This window comes from Chiloscyllium punctatum, chromosome 44, assembly GCF_047496795.1.
Source record: "Chiloscyllium punctatum isolate Juve2018m chromosome 44, sChiPun1.3, whole genome shotgun sequence".
Lineage (NCBI taxonomy): Eukaryota > Metazoa > Chordata > Chondrichthyes > Orectolobiformes > Hemiscylliidae > Chiloscyllium > Chiloscyllium punctatum.
In genome coordinates, this window is record NC_092782.1 from 20,424,748 (window position 1) to 20,443,964 (window position 19,217).

Genomic DNA, 19,217 nt, shown 5'->3' on the forward strand with positions numbered 1-19,217 from the left:
TGTTGTTGGCGGGTGACGAAGCGGGAGTTCCGAGGCCTAGCGGGAGCCTGAGCCGCGATGCCCGAGTATCTGCAGGACCCGTCGGTGCTGACCAAGGAGCGGCTGAAGAGCGAGCTGATCGCCCACAGCGTGCAGCTGCCGCTCGGGGACCAGCGCAAAGATGTCTATGTGCAGCTTTACCTGCGGCACCTGACGGCGCGGAACAGCGGGCGCGGCGCGGACTTCTCCAGCGATGAGGAGGCGGATACCGGAGTGGGGGCGGCGGCGGCGGCGGGGGCCCGAGGCCGGGGCAGAGCGGGCAGGGTGAGGAAGGCACCGAGCGGGGAGGCTTGGCTCGGCTCGGCTCGGCTCGGTTCATGGGGCAACCGTTTCCCCCGAGTTCCCGCTTAGTGTTGGGGAATCCTTCATCAGAATCAGAAAGTGGCGCCAATTTAATCAACTCCCGTTCATGTGTGAAAACAAAAAAAAAGGAAGTTCTCCAGAGGCTGGACTCCAAAATATAAACAAAGTGCTGGAGAAACTCCGCATCGGAGGAAAGAAATCATGTTAGCGTTTGGTGCCCGGTTCAGAACTGATCTTTTATTTGAATTTATTGTCACGTGTACCGAGGCGCAGTGAAAAGCTTTGTGTTGTGAGTAATACAATACAGGCAGATCAGAGTTAAGTAGCGTAGATAAGTGAATAATAGGTAAACAGTGGCGAAACCACAGGTACAGGCGAATGCTAAGAATTTGAGAGTCCATTCAGTATTCTAACAACAGTAGGGTAGAAACTTTTAAAACCAGCTGGTGCATGTGATGGAACGATTGTCAGAAGTTCTGAATCCTGTTCTAAAGAAGTCAATGTTAACTCAGTTTCTCTCTCCCCAAATGCTGCCAGACCGGCTGAGTTACTCCAGCTTCTTTGTTCCGTAATTCTAGCGTCTTTAGTACTTTGCTTTTTTTTTCGTGCACGTTCAGCTGAGCCTTTTACTTTGCTATTTCAGTTCTGCTGTTCAGTAGCCCACAAACCTATGATAGTCCATCCCCACTTCTCAATGGGACACATTGCAAATATCACTGACCGTGACCCAATAAATGACCCGAGTGGTGAAATCCCAGAGTTTACCCGTTCATGGAAAACGTGGACAATACTTGGCAGCTTTTGAGGACAGCCAAAGGAAATGTGGCCATTTGTTCCACAAGTGAAACATTAGGAAATGCTCAGATTGGGACTGTGGTCATCCAGGTCAATTATCTGTTTGCTGAACTGCTGCCCTGAAAGGTCTAATGTGACTATCAATTAGCCTGACACCCCGATGTTATTGGATGCCACTCCACTATTTTGTTCAACTAGTTAGGTCCTCTCCTGATTCCGTCCATATTTCTTGCTGTTCCAGAGCATGTCTTTCAATTGTTTCATTCCCATATCCATACCACATATCCATACCACACTCTCACTGTGTCCTGATCATCCATCATCTTTGTGCTCCTCTTTATTGGCTTCTGGCCTTCATAGAGTTATAATGATGTCCTTGTGTTCAAGTCCTTTTAGTTATGATTTCTGTGTAGAAGGATAACTTATTAAAAGAAAGAAAACCAACAGAAGGAAAACTGCTAAGCAACTATTATGGGAGTACACTGACTAAAATTGACAGAATTTAAACATTAACAGGTGAAGAATATTTCAAATTAAAGGATGGATTTTGCTTTAAATAGTTGATACTTCAAAAGGTAAGCCACATTTCGTTATAAGCAGTCATGATGTCCTACATAATTTAACAATTGCGTCATCTTCATAAGACTGTAAGAGGTAGGAATAGAAGAATACCAATCGACTGATTGAGCTTACTCCACTGTTTTGAGCAATCGTGGCTGATCTCATAATTCTGAACTCCACTCTCTTGTCCTTTTCCTCTTTACCCTTGATTCCCTCACTGAATAAAAATCTGTCTGCTTTGAATATTAATGATTCTGCAGCTTTCTGCTGTGACGAATTCACAGGTTGAGTTCCCTTTTGAGGGAAAAATAACCTTACCTGTTTTTGTCTCAAATAGCTGACCTCTGGTACCGAGATTATGCCCTCTGATTATAGGCTGTCCCACGTGGGGAAACAACTCTTCTGTATCTACCCTGTCAAGCCCCCTAAAAATCTTTTATGTTTCAAAAAGGTATCTCCTCATTCTTCTAAACCCCAATGAGCATGAGCCCAGCCTGCTCGCCCTCTCCTCATAAGAAACTGTCTGCATGCCTAGGTCCAACCTAATGAACTTTATTTGGACTGTTTCCACTGTCTGTATATCTAAGGATAAGGGACTCAAAATTCTTCTTGGAGTTGTAAGGATAGACTGGCACTTTTTCCCCTGGAGTGTAGGAGGCTAAGGGGCTTAGATAAGGTGAATAGGGAAGTCCAAAATTACAGGGCATAAGTTTGTGAAAGATTTAAAGGAGACCTGAGGGGCAACATTTTCACAGAGAAGGTGGCGAGTAAGTGGAACAAGTTCCAGAGGTGGTAGAGATGGGTACAATTACAACATTTAAAAGACATTTGAGTGGGTACATGGATAGAAAAGGTTTTGAGCCGAAGGGTCTGTTTCCATGCTGTTTACCTTTATTAGTCTCTGTGGTCTGACCACTAACTTGTAAAGTTTTTGGAAGACTTCCAAATTTTTATACTTTCTTTCCTTTGTAATAAACGCCAAAATCCATTTTCCCTCTTTAATATTCTCTGAACTGGATGCTGGCTTGATCTGATTCATATATTTAGACGCACTTCCACCCAACTAGTCCCCCGTTCTGCAGGTTTCTGCAGTCTTTCCCTATTTAAATAATATTCAGCTCTTCTTCCTACCATCCATATTTGCCATGTTGTATTCCTTCTGCGGAATTTTTTGCCCACTCACCTAACCTGTCTATATCCCTCTACAACACTGTGTTATCCTCACCCCTCCTCATCTGTTTTTGTCTCATTCGCAAAGTGGCAACTAGTAGGTTCACTCTGTCATCTAAGTCATTATCATATGTTGATATACTGACTGGAGAGGGTGTAAATGAGGTCAGGCTCATTGTGAGACTGTTTATAGTGACAGTATACTGACTGAGATGTGTAAATGATTGTGGTCCCAGCACCAATCTCTTGGCACTTCAATAATTACAGGTTGCAATATGAAAATTTCCCCTTTACCCCAATTCTTTCTTCAATTAGTTAGCCAGTCTTCTATCTCGTACTCTTCATAATTCAAACTTGATATTTGGGATCTCTCACTACCCAGTCAATAGATTTTGTCATTGAGTCACTTTCACTAACAGCTGGACTTTGTCCATATACCTGCGATATAGTTGACCCTGACAGGTGCACATCTGCAGACCCTCTCTTTTTTTTCTTCTTGTGTTATGACGTCCAGTTTTCTTTTTCTTTTAAACTGGTTATGACAGTTTCCAGTGCACGTGAAGTACACTTACTGTGTTATGTCTTTGTAAGGCATCCATTAAAATCAGTGCCCATTTCTAAAACCTTTCCTTATTCACACCTCTGTGTAAATTTCTATTGACTAACACTGAGATAAAGCCAGTTCTTAAAAGATGTTGTTATTACACTGTAATCCCAGTTTCACTGTTTATCTCGTTTGTTAATGGTAAACTTTGAATCTAGTAGCTGTAACCAACTGATAGAGCTGATGAATAGTATGCTGAAGTTCTGAGATTTTCAATAGCTAAGAAATGGGAGCAGAGGTAAGTCATGCAAGTCTTTTCCATTATTCTGTTAGATCAAAGCTGAACATCAAATTCAATTTTACTTTCCTACTTTTTTTTTAGCTGGACCACATTTGGAAATATGGTCAATTGAGATGCAAACTGTAACTATTTCCAGGGGCATGCTGGACTATTGTTGGATATACTCCACTGAGTCTCTGGCAGAATTCTCTGGTAAAAAGCTGCATGTGATGAACTGTTTCCCAAGACCAGATGTTGTCATAACGCAGCTGACATTGTAATATTACTTCCTATTTTGAGGTTCTGTTGTGACTTGCTGAAAATTTTACAGTTGTTGATTTCACTAAATTGCCTTCAAACTGCATTGATAACTATTCCTAACAAATTCATTGCAAGGATATTTTGCCTTGAAACTGCTTTGAATAAAAAAAATATAAATTGCCAGTGAAAGTCAACACACTATCTTTCCTGTTTGTAGATCAAAAATTGGAATTTGCCAATTGTCTTTCAGTAATTTCCTGTTCTTTGCAATAAATGCATAACTCCAAGTCCAGGAGCAGGGAAATATTCAAAGGCTTCTAATTATTAATTATCCTTGGCCATAAACAGCTGTATTTATCCCTTCTACCATCTTCTGAGTATTCTAGTCACCTTATGAATTATTCAGCTACTCGTTCGTTTCTCTTGACTCAAATTGTAAGGTATGACAGCAAAATCTGGGTCGAAACACTATTTATCAAAGAGGTAGACTAGAATGTTTAGCAATAAAGAATTACATTTTAATACCTGTTTCATCTTTATTGCCTACTGAAGGTGAAATAGGAAAAAGATTTGGAGGAGATTAAAATTCAAAGCTAAATTAACTATTTTCATTCACTCACAAGATACTGGCTTGCAAACATTTCTTGTCTGTCCTTAGTTGGCCTTGTGAAGTTGGTGATGAGCTGACTTCTTGAACTGTTGCAGTCCATGAACTGTAGGTAGCCCCACAATGCCCTGGGGGAGGGAATTCCAGGATTTTGACCCAGCAACAGTAAAATCAAGTTTTGCCTCAGCACTAACAAGAGCGAAATTTAAGGTGATTAATAAAAGCAGTTCAAAAAAGTAACTCAAAGGACTGAAATTCGATAAATACCTAGAACCTGATGATCTACAACCTCATTCTAAAAGAGAAAGTGCGTACTCAGAGTATGAATTTGGAAAATTTTCTTATTCTAGAGAAGTCCTAGCAGATTGGAAGTTAACAAATGTAACATTGCTATTCAAGAAAGAAGAGAGAGAATAAGTGGAACTACAAGTCCGTTAGCTTGACTCACAGGGAAAGTGCTGGAATCAATTATTGATGAATTCTTAATTTACTTGATCTAATTATAATCCACATTTCTAAGTCAACATCTTTTTACAGAGAGCAATCCTGTTTGACAAATTTTGAATTTTATTTTTGAGGATAGAATAGTAGGGTAGATAACAAGGAACCAGTAGTTGTAGTGTACTTGGATTTCCAATTGGCTCTTCATAAGATGGCATATGAAAAATTAACTTATTAGATGAGGATTCCTGGGTTGGGAAAGATGTAATTAGAGAATTGGTTAAGCAACAGAAAGTGGGAGATAAATGGGACATTTTCAGATTGTCAGAGTGTGGAGTTTTCAAAGGATCTGTGCTGGGGCTTAATGTACTTACAATCTATTTTAATGACTTTGATGAAAAAAAACAGGATAATGTAAGTTTTTTGATGATTTGCTGGGTGCAAATGTGAGCTATCCGGATGACACAAGCTGCAGAGAGATATTGATGGGTTGTCAATTATGCCCCCTCCCCCTTCAGTCATCTAAGGAAAACAACCCCAGTCAATCCAATTTTTCTTCGTAACTGAAACTCTCCATCCTGGTAACTCTCCTGTGCACTCTGTCCAGTGTAATCACATCCCCCTATAATGGGGATTCCACAACTGTAAGCAATACTCTCGCTGTGGCGTAAGTAATGTTTTAGATATTTTTAATCAACCTGTTCAGGAATGCTTTGAAACACCAGTGAAGCAGGTGAAACTTTAACCCAAGCATCCTGGCTTAGAGGTAGGGATGAAAATGTGTTGCTGGAAAAGCACAGCAGGTCAGGCAGTATCCAAGGAACAGGAGAATCGACATTTCGGGCATAAGCCCTTCAGGAATGAGGAAAGTGTGTCCAGCAGGCTAAGATAAAAGGTAGGGAGGAGGGACTTGGAGGGGCGTTGGGAATGCGATAGGTGGAGGGAGGTCAAGGTGAGGGTAATAGGCCGGAGTGGGGGTGGGGGCGGAGAGGTCGGGAAGAAGATTGCAGGTTAGGAAGGCAGTGATGAGTTTGAGGGATTTGACTGAGACAAGGTGGGAGGAGGGGAAATGAGGAAACTGGAGAAATCTGAGTTCATCCCTTGTGGTTGGAGGGTTCCCAGGTGGAAGATGAGGTCTCTTCCTCCAACCGTCGTGTTGCCATGGTCTGGCAATGGAGGAGTCCAAGGACCTGCATGTCCTTGGTGGAGTGGGAGGGGGAGTTGAAGTGTTGGGCTACGGGGTGGTTGGGTTGGTTGGTCTGGGTGTCCCAGAGGTGTTCTCTGAAACGTTCCACAAGTAGGCGGCCTGTCTCCCCAATATAGAGGAAGCCACATTGGGTGCAGCGGATGCAATAGAGATGTGTGTGGAGGTGCAGGTGAATTTGTGGCGGATATGGAAGGATCCCTTGGGGCCTTGGAGGGAAGTAAGGGGGGAGGTGTGGGCGCAAGTTTTGCATTTCTTGCGGTTGCAGGGGAAGGTGCCGGGAGTGGAGGTTGGGTTGGTGGGGGGTGTGGACCTGACGAGGGAGTCACGGAGGGAGTGGTCTTTTCAGAACGCTGATACCGGAGAGGAGGGTAGGGAAATATGTCGCTGGTGGTGGGGTCAGTTTGGAGGTGGCGGAAATGACAGCAGATGATATGTTGGACATGGAGGTTGGTGGGGTGGTAGGTGAGGACCAGTGGGGTTCTGTCCTGGTGGCGGTTGGAGGGGAGGGCTCAAGGGCGGAGGAGCGGGAAGTGGAAGAGATGTGGTGGAGGGCATCGTCGACTACGTCTGGGGGGATATTGCGGTCCTTGAAGAAGGAGGCCATCTGGGTGGTCCAGTTTAGAGGTAGGGACACTACCACTGTGCCATGTTACACTGTTCCAGCATCACCTATCCTTCACCTACTAAAGGCAAGTATCCCATCTGCCTTCTGAGCCACTTTATCTCCCTGTCCTGTTAATTTCAGGGACCAGTGGGCCTACATACTCTTTTGCACGGTCCTACTGTTCAACGTGTATTCCCTTGCCTAGTTTATCTTACCCAAGTACATCACATCACACTTATCCAGACTGAATTCCATTTCCCACTGATCAGCCCATCTACATCCTGTAATCTAAGACTATCCTCCTCACTATTTAACTGCCTCACTAATTTTGTGTTTAATCCATAAATGTACTGATCAACCCTCCTACATTCAATTCTAAGTTATTTATATGTACCGCAACAGCAAGATCCACAACATTGATCCCTATGGAACTCTATTGGACACAGCCTTTCAGTCAAAAAAATGTGCCCTTGGACCATCACCTTCCACTTCCTACCGCTCAGCTAATTCTGTATCGATTGGCCAAATTTCCTTGAATCCCATGGGCACCTACCTTTGTTATCAGTCTCTAGTGTGAGACCTTGTCAAAGATTTTGCTGAAGTCCATGCTGAATACATCAAATGCATTATCCTCATCTACATCTGGTTCCCTCTTCGAAATATTCAATCAAGTTGGTTTAATCTGAATTAAATGGTCCAATTTTGCAGGGAATGTAGAAGCAGAGGCTTGTCTGTGTATACCAACAAATTTCTGGAAGATGACTTAAGGAAAATAATGTTGCAAAATATATAAAGCTGAAAATAAAACAGGAAAGACAGGAGCTACTGGGTTACAATTCTGTTGGGGGTGCAAGAGCAAAGAGCAAAAGCATAGTGTTCTCAGCTTTAATAATTGTGACATCAAGTACAGGAGCAAGGAAATGATGCTGGACTTATTAAACTTTAGCTAGAATATTATGCACAGTTTTGGGGGCCATATTACAGAGAGAGTTACACAGCACAGATATTACACAGCATCGGAGAGAGTGCAGAACTGGTTGCAAAATGGTTCTAGTGATGCATTTCATTGAGGATTGATTGAAGAAGTTGGGACTGTTCTCCTTGGAGAAGAACTGATAGAGGCTTTCAAAATCATGAAGGGGGTGGATATGTAGATGGGGTGAAACTGTTCCTACTTGTAAGATGAACAAGAGGGCATAATTTTTTAAGATCCTTTAAAACTCCACAGGAATAGAGTCATAGTCATACAGCATAGAAACTAGTCCATCCCAACCATAATTCCAAACTAAACTAATCCACCTGCCTGCCCTTGGCCCATATTCCTCCAAACATTTCTTATTCATGTACTTATCCAAATGTCTTTTAAGCATTGTAACTGTACCCATGTCCACCCCTTCCTCTGAAAACAAAGGTCAGACATTCTTTCAGAACAGTGCTTCAATCCGCCTTTTTATCACACCATAAGACTGCAAACCCCTATGATGTTAATGGAAAGATATTTAGAGTTTGACAGATAGTGAACATATGTGAGGCCTTTGACTTTGTTTTCCATTCAGAAGAATCTAAGCTTGAGCATTTGAAAAAAAAGGTCATCAAGGTGGAGTAGAAAAACATGTTTAATTTCTTTCTCGAGGCAATTCAGAAAACAAGTCCACTCAGAAGGATTAAGTTTGTGAAACATTTAAGACAAAGGATCAGAAATAGGCCATTTGACCCATAGAGCAGACTCCATCATTTAATGAGATCACAGCTAATCTAATAATCCTCAAATTCACTTTCTAGCCTTTTCCCCATAATCCCTGATTCCCTTAGATTAAAAATTTGTCTATCTCAGCCTTGAGTATGCTGAATGATCCAGCCTCAACGCTGCAAGGTAAAGAACTCCAGATTCTCCCTCATGTCTGTCTTAAATGACCCACCCCTGACTCTGAGACTTTAGTTAGAAATCTGCAGATTATGTGAGAAAGATAAGGCTCTCAGCTTTGTGAAGAAGTTCATATTGACAGATTTGGATAGGACTCATCAAACTGTCTCCACATGCCACAGGAGAGAACCTGAAAGGAGGCAGTTAAGTAGAACCCTAAAGGGCTGAGGTGGGGGATAATTTCTTTAGATTTGAGTCTCTGTGACAAATGATGTTAGGAGTAGAGTAAAAGGTGAAAGATTTATATGATGTGAAGAAAAACCAGGGTATACTATAAAAGTGATTGCAAATGAAGCAAAGGTGAAGTGACGAAAAATCTTTCATTGAGTAAGGTTTTAGGGTATGGAACTCTGATGGGGGCAAGTTCCATTGAGAGTATTGGATAATTATTTAGATAAAAATGTTGTGCAAGGGTATGGGAAACATCAGATTGGTGCTACCGAGTCAGTGTAGGAACAATGGGCCAATTGCCTCGTCTGCGCCACAAAGATTCTGTGATACACAGCAGGTTAGTTGTGATCTGTGGTGAGAACAGTTAAGCGTAGGTTTTGGATTTCAAGAATGAACTATACCTGAAATATTAATGTCTAAAGAACACACCTTAAAGTCTTATTCTAAAAAAAAGTGCTAAAAGGATAGATGTTATGTTAAACTTTTCCCTTAGCTAAATTGCTAAATTCAATTCTGGTCACCGTGCTTTAGGAAGACTATAAAGCCTTGGAAGAATGCAGAAAAGGGATACAAGAATTTTAGAATTGTTGAAAGACTTCAGTTACATGGACTGTTGTTGCTCTCAATGCGAAGGTGTATTTAAAGGATTCTGATAGAATACATAAAGAGAAGTTGTTTTTGTGGACTGGAGGCTCATTCTCGCAGGATGGAGATTTAAGTTAATTGACAAAATACCCAATGGGGAGAAGAGAAATATTTTTAAAACATTGAGTTGTTGTGATTCAGGGTGCACTGTCTGAGGTTGGTGGAAGCAGATTAATTTGTTTCCATCAGAAAGAAGAAACAACTATGAAGCTATGGGGCAAGAACAGTGTTGGAATGGGGAGGGCAAAGTTAAAAGTCACACAACCCCAGATTATAGTATAATGGGTTTATTTGAAAGTACAAGCTTTCGGAGCACTGTTCCTTCGAGAGGTAGCTATTGGGGCAGGATCACAGGACACCAAATTTATAGGAAAAGATCAAAGTGTGATACAACTGATGTTATGTATTTCATAGAGGCATCGTAGAAATGGTAAGGCATACAGCTGTCTTTGTGGACTGTGAATCTATGACTGTTCTTGTCAACAAAGTTATCTGACAACAAAACTTTATATTGTGCCAAGGACAAAAATCACACGACAGTAGGTTGTAGTCCAACAGGTTTATTTGAAACCACAAGCTCTGAGTCCCCATTCCTTCTTCAGATAAATCTGTTGGACTATAATCCAGTGTCCACCCCAGTCCAACACCAGCATCTCCAAATTGTAGCTTATATTGTGCTGTCAGATGCATTATCACAGGGACAGTAGTGGAGTTTTTCTCTGCGATCTTCGGGTGCTGTAGTTTAATTCTGTACCATTCTGATCAAAAGGGTTGAGGGGGAGTGGGGAAGCAAAGCGTTCAACTACCACAGAAATTTTAAAAATGCTTGACCTGAATATTTCCATGTATGTCAGTGTTTTATTTAATAGTTTCTTTCTTATACAGAAATCCACAAAAAAGACAGATAAAACCACTGTGGAAGAGAAAGAGTTCATCGAGGTGTCTGATTTGTCGGATGAAGATTTAAAAGAACAACTTATAAAATATGGATTTTCTGCAGGTCCTATTGTGGGTGAGTATTAATATCGAATTACACTGCTACTATGCAGTGAAAGGCCCATCTTTATTTACTAAGGGGTTAAAGATGAGAAAGCTATCAATTAAATATAATTCTTCAATCAGACAGTTGTTCGTTGCACCATCCAGTTTTTTCAAGTTCTTCCAGCGCTTTCACTTCTGTTACAACCAGAAGTCATTTCATGATGTAAAACTGAACAATTTGAATTCATGTTCCCATCACCTTTCTCCAGCAGCTTATTTTCTTACATTTCTTGAAATTTCTTCCCATAATTTTCTTGATTATCAATATCACCATCTAATAATATCATTCAGGCACCTTCCCATCGGTGTGAGCAGCCTGTGTTCATAACTCAGACTCCAGATTTCCACTTGTATGAGTATATCATTCATCAGTTCATGAGTTGTGTCTTCCGTTGATAGTTAATGTACATATTTCCTATTGGAAATTGCATGTACAGATGTTGAATGCAACCTGTGAGGTTCCCTTTGATTATAAAAGCGTTTTTACATGCCATTCCACTGATATCATGGTTGCAATCACAGAGGTCACTTTCTACCAAAATAGTTTTGGTTACAGCCTTTAAGTGGCTCTGAGTAGGATCAATTTGAACATGCCACTCCTGCTATAGGACTACTTTTTTTTCCTCTCAGTCAGGATCTTCAGTCTTCATATAAAAGCACAATATTGTGGAAACCTGAAACAAAAACAGAGAATACTGGAGAAACTCTAGATCTGGCAGAATCTGAGGAGACAGAAACATTTTGAGTCTGATGTGACTGTTCAGAACCGAGACCTGAGACTGAATGGTTCTGAATAGTCATAGTTCTTCATCAATCTCTTTTTTTTTTCTTCCATTCTTCATACTTACCACAGTGTGTCCTGTCCTTTTGTTTTTGGAAAGCATTTGTCACTTTCAGCAAAGAAGTTGTAAAGTAACTTCCTGCGTACCAAGTTCAGATCTACTTACGTGTGGGATTCACCCCTGCATGTAAACACTGTGTAGCTACCAAACAGGAATCATGAAACATTGTGGTAAAATTAATATCTTTATTGCAATAGTACTTTTCAGAATCCTCATTCTACCCTAACCTCCCATGTAATTACCAGTCTATTTCTTTTGTCCTCATCATATCAGTTCCATCCCATTCATTCCTATACAAGTAGTTCTTCCATAATGCAATGGTCGTGTTCTTGTGTAACCCTGCATTATAGAAAAATTGCATTTCTAGAAATCATGCTTAAAGTGTTGGCGATGTAATCACATTACAGCCAATACACATTTTAAAAATTTGTGCTTTAAAAAGTGTCCCCAATTCATTGATCACATTACAGCAAATTTATGTTAACGAATCATACATTATAGGAGCATGACCTGCACAAACCTGCATTCCACCCCTCCCATGCATTGAGAATAATGGAAAATGTTCCCTCTTTTAGTTTCTGATGACTGGTAGCCCCACATATTTGCAAGCATTTGCAGAATGCTGGATATGGATTGTCTTGTTTCACGGTGGCATTGTGTTCGTACTTCAGTCTGAAAAACTAGTAACAATTCCTTTAGAAATACGTTTTGTAATCTTCAGGTGGTGCTGAATTTGAATGCTGAAATTTGATTGCTAATCGGGAAAGCTGGAAATGCTTTATTGTTGGCATAAAATCAGATTGTTTAATTCTACATAGTAACAACCTGGCTGCCACTCTTGGAATCTAGCTAAAGGAGATGGTTAAAAGCAACCTGATGGAAACAGCCTGTTTCCTTTAGGAGAAATAGTATTAGAATACTTTTATAGGAATAGTCTATAGGTTTCCAAACAGTAGTTGTTTAGTAGGACTGAGAATAAATTTTATACCTACTTACCTTTTTGTACCTAAAATGGCACAAAGGTCTGTAATGCTGAACTTTTCATTTCTTTATCTTTCTAACTTATTCCTAAGAATCTGTTCCTAGGTACCATAAGTGGCAACTTTGTAAACTTTAAACTTTTCACTGTACTCATGTGAACACATGTGACAATAAACATAATTCCAATTCTAAAAATTTGTAGAAAATGACACCATGTAAGAAAAGCAATACATTACTTATGGGTGACTTGAATCTTCATGTAAATTGGAATAGCTGGATTGGCAGAGGAAGCTATGTGGAAGAATTCAGTGTATTGAGAACAGTTTTCTAGAAATGTTTGTTGAATGAATGAAAGAATGATTTATGATCACATATACCTAGGGAGATAGTGAAAATTGTTCTGTCACCCCAATCTGGTGCCATTTTGAGGTACAAAAGAATAAAAAAGTACTTAGAGTTCAGCTGGGGTCCTCAAAACGGCTCCAGGACTTGGTTCCCACTCCCAGCCTACTGCAGCCCCCACTCTGGGCACCGGCACCACCGCGGTCAATGACCTATCACTGAAAAGAATCCACATTCCAAGCCTACTGCAGTCAGAAGTACCTACTGCACCATTGCTGCAGTTGATGCCCTGCTGCCATTTCAGGAGTCCACGTATTAAACCTACGAAGCTCCCCTATCACTGTAGCCAACACCACTCCAGACTCCCTGCAATGTCAGGACAATGAGACAGCTGGTCTGGAGTGGAGGGGCTCAGTCCAAACACTACTTAGCCTGATGGTGCCACCATCTTGTGGATCCTACCAGAGATCAGGCTGTTTTGGATTTGGTGATGTGCAGGTTTCGATAAATAATGCCAAAGTCAAAGATCCCCTAGAAAACAATGACCATATTATTAGTAGAATTTAGCATTCAGACTTGATGGACTGAATGGCCTGTTTCTTATCCTAGATCTTATGGACATACCTCATCTCCAGTCACTGCCTCCTTGTGTGAAAATTAAAAATCGCAACACCAGGTTATGGTCCAGCAGGTTTATTTGGAAGTACTTAGCTTTTGGAGTCCGGCTCCTTCATCAGATAGCTGTGGAGCAGGATCATAATGCACAGAATTTATAGCAAAAGATCACAGTGTCATGCATGCAACTGATACGATATGTTGAATAAAACTAGATTGCTGTTAAGTCTTTCATCTTTTAGAATGGGTTGCAGGTTTCAGTTCATTAATATATAAATCTTAGAACTTCTTTCAGATCATACTCTCGAGACAACTTAGGTTTTATTAAGGTGACATCGCAGCTCAGACAATGCATTAAAGGTGTGAGGTTAGAGTCTGTCTATTTTCATTATTCAATCCAAAGCAGTCTGCTGCCGACCAATACTAGTGAATATGGGGGTAGTGCACACAACCAGTGGTTGTATTTTTTTAAGAACATATTAAGGAGTTGCAGGTGTTCACGGTGTGAAGTATACCTGATATGGAGATGTTAAAGTCTAGTAATCTGACTAAAGAGAAAAAGAGCTCTAATTGGCATACAGTTACTCTTCCCCTTAACCCTGTTTCCTAGCTGAAACGCTGTTCTATATCCTTATAGGTGCTGTTTCTTCCAAATATGCTGATCACTTGTACAAAACAATACCTTTTTGTGTCGGATGTTTTACTTCTGTTAGCATGCTTTATTGTACTTATTTGAGGTATTGAATCAGAAAGCTGCAGATAATATGAGTAACATCCTAATTCTCTCCCTTACTGATGTTGTGCAGCCACCACAAGAAAGGTTTATGAGAAAAAGCTGGAACAGCTGATGGACCAGGGCTCAGTAATTGAGGAAAATCAACCAAATGGGAGCACAGATTCTGATCAGTACAGTGACACGGAGGAAGGTGAGTAAACCCAGCTTATTCACAATTGTCTTTTGTAGCTGCCAGTTTAAATAAAAGAAGATGCTGTATGAACTTTTGCAGCTACTTTTGGTATCCATCACAAAACAACAATTGTCTTTAAATCCTGAAGCAAAGACAAATTGTTGGAGAAATTCAGCAGGTCTGGCAGCAGTTGTGGAGAGAAAGCAAAGTAAATGTTCCGATCCTTCAGAACTCACTGGACTCTAAACATTATCTTTGCTTTCTCTGCACAGATCTTCAACATCCGCTGTTTTACTCTTAAAACCCATCTCTCCAATTCTGTATCCTCCTGAGTTTGTAATTATCGAAATGAAACTAAATGGGACTGAATCTTAATTTTGTGTTGAGGATAAGCAGGAACCAAACTCAGTTGAGGTGTATTGATACTCCCCTGATCCTGGTTTGACAGGAAGGAGCCTTTCCATTACAATCTCCTCTTTATACGAATGTAGGTTGTTAAAATATTTCAGATTTACTTTTATTGAAGCGTCACTTCTCATGGAACTGCTGGGCAGTAACTAGTGTTTAGTTCAGGAGCTGATTCAACTGTAATTTATACATTTATTTCAACTGCAAAGAATTTTGAGTTCTTTGACACATTGTTCAGAGTTAACACATTACAAACTTTTTATCCTGTCCCATTTCCCTACCCTTGCCTCGCCATTCATTTTAATATTTTGCTGTCAAATATTTATTCAATTAATTTTTTTTAAAAAGAAAGTTTCCTCTTTTATTCTACTTCAATTGATGTTTCTTAACAATTCTTTACAGAGGAACAGTCTCTGAGCTATTATACTAAGAGCTGGAGAAACAGATTTGCAGGAAAAATACTGAATTGTTAGAATCAGAGGAGTTATGATAATGAGATACTTTAACTACTTCAGTAATGAACAATATGTCATGAAGGGCAGAATAGGTACATGCATGTCTCTCTCTAGTTTTTGTGAAGAATGCAAGTTTCTTTCATCTCTTTTCAGAATGAAAGAGTTTGACTCCTAATATTGTCATGATAAATCTCTCCAGTACCATTTTTCCTAAAACAAGGTGCCAGTAATTGATCACAGTATCTTAACTACAGCCTAACCAAAGTGATTAAGTGCTATCACAAATAAAGACACAAAATGTTGGAAATACTCTTGTCTTAGAGAAACTTCAGCTCTGGAGAGACAACAGTGTTAACACTTTAACTTTATGAAATCAACTAAATGTTAATTGTATAAATGTTGGTATACTACCTTGCACGTTTTCCCATTGCATTTGCACTGTGTTCAACACCAAATTGTTTGATTGCTGTCTAAGATTCAGCTTGTTTTATTTCTGTGAGATAGTGAGCCCCAGCGAATTGTACATTGCATTGTTTCTGTAATCCAAGAGCAGAACTTGGTGAATAACACTTACTTGTCTTTTGATTATTCAGAGATTGTAACTGAAAAGAAGGAGCTGTTTACAAGTAAGACCAAAACTCCTGTAATAACCAGGCAGAGAAAAACTGAATATAGTTGGGTAAGTGATTTACTTGGAATATTGCATAACATTGTCAGTGTTTCACAGTCAAAAATTCAAATTATTATATATTTTAAAAATTAGACAGTGTAAAAAAATTGATTAGTACAGCAAGCTTGTTTTAACCAGCACCTTAGGAACCGACACTCTCAATAAACTATCAAAAATTATATACCCAAAATACCAGAAGTTTACTGTTTTATCCCAATATTCTCAATGTCCGAGTAGTCAGTTGAGGGTGCGAGTGAGAAAGCTCCCATGTAAAGTATAACAGTGATGTGTATACACCCTGCATTATATTTCTATTACTTAATATATGTTTTTACATTATAATATTTGAGCAACTGGTACCCCACTGGTTCCATAGGTACCAGTTAATAAAACGTTTGTTGCATTTTGAATTGAGCAGCATAAAAACAGGAATTAGTGCTGAAAAACATTTCAAATATTTGAAGTTCAGAAGAATTCGTACAGATTTGTAAGTGTTTTATAATCAACCGGTTCAGATATGTTTTGACACAACTCTGGAGAAATGTGCGGTGACATACTTCTGGCGCAGGTGGGACCTGAATACAGGCCTCCAAGCTGAGAGGTATGGAGTGCCAAAAGATCCATCTGCATTCAGTTTATAGAGTGTTGAGCAAATCTATTGCGATCTCAGAGCATAAAATAGCTTACGGGCAGTTTGTTGATGTTTTAATGAAGTACTTGTGGCTGTAATTGAACAGTTTGCTACAGCAACGTGCAAGCTCTCTAAAGAATGGTTTAATAGTCGTATTGGACTGTTTTTGCAGAATTGAACGCAATTGAGATTTAACTACTACATCTGATGTTATGTCATCAGGATCCAGAAGTGACTCTTGATGATCTTAATGCATATTCAATTTTTAAAAATTCTTTCAAGAGACATGGGCATTGCTGGCTGGCCAGTCTTTATTGCTTGTCACTACTTGCCTTGAGAAGGTGATGGTGAGCTACCTTCCTGAATTGCTGCAGTCCATGTGCTGTAGATGAATTAGGGAGGGAATTTACAGCCAGTATTGGCTAAAATAGCATCTGCTAAAATGGAAAACAGGAATATTCATTTCGTAATCTGAGCTATTTAATAGAGTATTTATGCTCACCATGCCTGTACCAATCCTCATTAACACACTCAATGCTCTCTTCTCCTTCGGCCCTCTTGTGCTAACCTAAGAGAGAACACTACAGTGCAGGAACAGGCCCTTTGGCCCTCCAAGTCTGCGCCGATCCATATCCTCTATCTAAATCTGCCAGCCATTTTCTAAGGATGTGTATCCCTTTGCTACCTGTCCAATCATCTTAAATGACGCTATCATTCCCACCCCTACCACTTCCACTAGCAATGCATTCCAGGCGCCAACCACCCTCTGCATAAAGAACTCTCCACGTATATCTCCCCTAAACTTTTTCCCTGCTCACTTTGAACTCGTGACCCCTAGTAATTAAGTCCTCCATTCTGGGAAAATGTTTCTTGCTATCCACGGTGTCTACACCTCTCATGATTTTGTAGGCCACAAAATAGGAGGTCTCCCCCCAACCACTTTCTTTCCAATGAAAATAATCCTAATCTACTCAACCTATCCTCATAGTTAGCACCCTCCATACCAGGCAACATCTTGGTGAATCTTCTCTGCATTCTCTCCAAAGCATCTAATTCCTTTTGATAATGTCGCAACCTGAACTGTACGCAGCATTCCAAATGTGACTGAACCAAAGTCTTATACAATTGTAACATGACCTGCCAACTGTTATACTCAATACCGCCTCCAATGAAGGAAAGCATTTCTCTGTACATAGATTTTTTTTTTCCCCAGGATTTTTCCATTTACTGTAAAGTTCGCTCTTGAATTGCGTCTTCCAAAATGCATCACCTCACGTTTATCTGAATTGAACTGCACCTGCCATTTCTCTCCCCAGATCTCCAATCTATCTACATTCTGCTGTATTCTCTGACAGTCCCCTTCACTATCTACTCGTCCACCAATTGTAGTGTCATCTGCAAACTTGCTAATGATGCAACATACATCTTCCTCCAAATCATTTATGTATATCACAACAGTCTGGGAACCCCGCACTGCCCGGTTCTACCTCCTTCCCAAGATCCACAAGCCTGACCACCCTGGCCTACCCATTGTCTCAGCATGCTCCTGCCCCACTGAACTCATCTCTACCTACCTCGATACTATCCTATCCCCCCTAGTCCAGGAACTCCCCACATACGTTCGAGACACCACCCACGCCCTCCACCTCCTCCAAGACTTCCGTTTCCCTGGCCCCCAATGCCTCATCTTCACCATGGATATCCAATCCCTCAACACCTCCATCCGCCATGACCAGGGCCTCCAAGCCCTCAGTTTTCTCCTCTCCAGACATCCCCAACAGTACCCTTCCACCGACACTCTCATTCGTTTGGCCGAACTGGTCCTCACCCGTAACAATTTCTCCTTTGAATCCTCCCACTTCCTCCAGACCAAAGGGGTAGCCATGGGCACACGTATGGGCCCCAGCTATGCCTGTCTCTTTGTTGGCTACTTAGAGCAGTTGATCTTCCGTAATTACACCGGCACCACTCCCCACCTCTTCCTCTGCTACATTGGTGACTGCATTGGCGCCACCTCGTGCTCCCGCGAGGAGGTTGAGCAATTCATCAACTTCACCAACACATTCCACCCTGACCATAAATTTACCTGGACCATCTCTGACACCTCCCTCCCCTTCATGGACCTCTCCATCTCCATTAATGATGACCGACTTGACACAAACCCACCGACTCCCACAGCTACCTGGATTACACCTCTTCTCACCCTACCTCTTGCAAAAATACCATCCCGTATTCCCAATTCCTCCGCCTCCGCCGGATCTGCTCCCAGGAGGACCAGTTCCACCACAGAACACACCAGATGGCCTCCTTCTTTAGAGACCGCAATTTCCCTTCCCACGTGGTTAAAGATGCCCTCCAACGCATCTCGTCTACATCCCGCACCTCCGCCCTCAGACCCCACCCCTCCAACCGTAACAAGGACAGAACGCCCCTGGTGCTCACCTTCCACCCTACCAACATTCGCATAAACCAAATCATCCGCCGACATTTCCGCCACCTCCAAACAGACCCCACTACCAGGGATATATTTCCCTCCCCACCCCTTTCCGCCTTCCACAAAGACCGTTCCCTCTGCGACTACCTGGTCAGGTCCACGCCCCCAAACAACCCACCCTCCCATCCTGGCACCTTCCCCTGCCACTGCAGGAACTGTAAAACCTAGCGCCCACACCTCCTCCCTCACTTCTATCCAAGGCCCTAAAGGAGCCTTCCACATCCATCAAAGTTTTACTTGCACATCCACTAATATCATTTATTGTATCCGTTGCTCCC

General features: G+C 41.2%; 1 protein-coding gene and 1 long non-coding RNA gene across 2 annotated transcripts in view; one reads left to right on the forward strand and one right to left on the reverse strand.

Moving 5' to 3' along the window:
• The window catches only part of LOC140466788 (lamina-associated polypeptide 2, isoforms beta/delta/epsilon/gamma-like), a 24,089-nt gene continuing 4,872 nt past the window's right edge, over window positions 1-19,217 (forward strand). Inside the window, exons 1-4 of the mRNA XM_072562427.1 lie at window positions 1-303; window positions 10,438-10,564; window positions 14,180-14,299; window positions 15,738-15,823. Of these exons, the coding sequence (XP_072418528.1) occupies window positions 58-303; window positions 10,438-10,564; window positions 14,180-14,299; window positions 15,738-15,823 (579 nt within the window). The 5' untranslated portion in view covers window positions 1-57. The remainder of the gene's footprint in view (window positions 304-10,437; window positions 10,565-14,179; window positions 14,300-15,737; window positions 15,824-19,217) is intronic.
• The window catches only part of LOC140466789 (uncharacterized), a 20,601-nt gene continuing 11,941 nt past the window's right edge, over window positions 10,558-19,217 (reverse strand). Inside the window, exons 2-4 of the long non-coding RNA XR_011955278.1 lie at window positions 15,556-15,680; window positions 13,383-13,499; window positions 10,558-11,267 (exon numbers count right to left, since the gene is read on the reverse strand). This is a non-coding gene — a long non-coding RNA (uncharacterized lncRNA). The remainder of the gene's footprint in view (window positions 11,268-13,382; window positions 13,500-15,555; window positions 15,681-19,217) is intronic.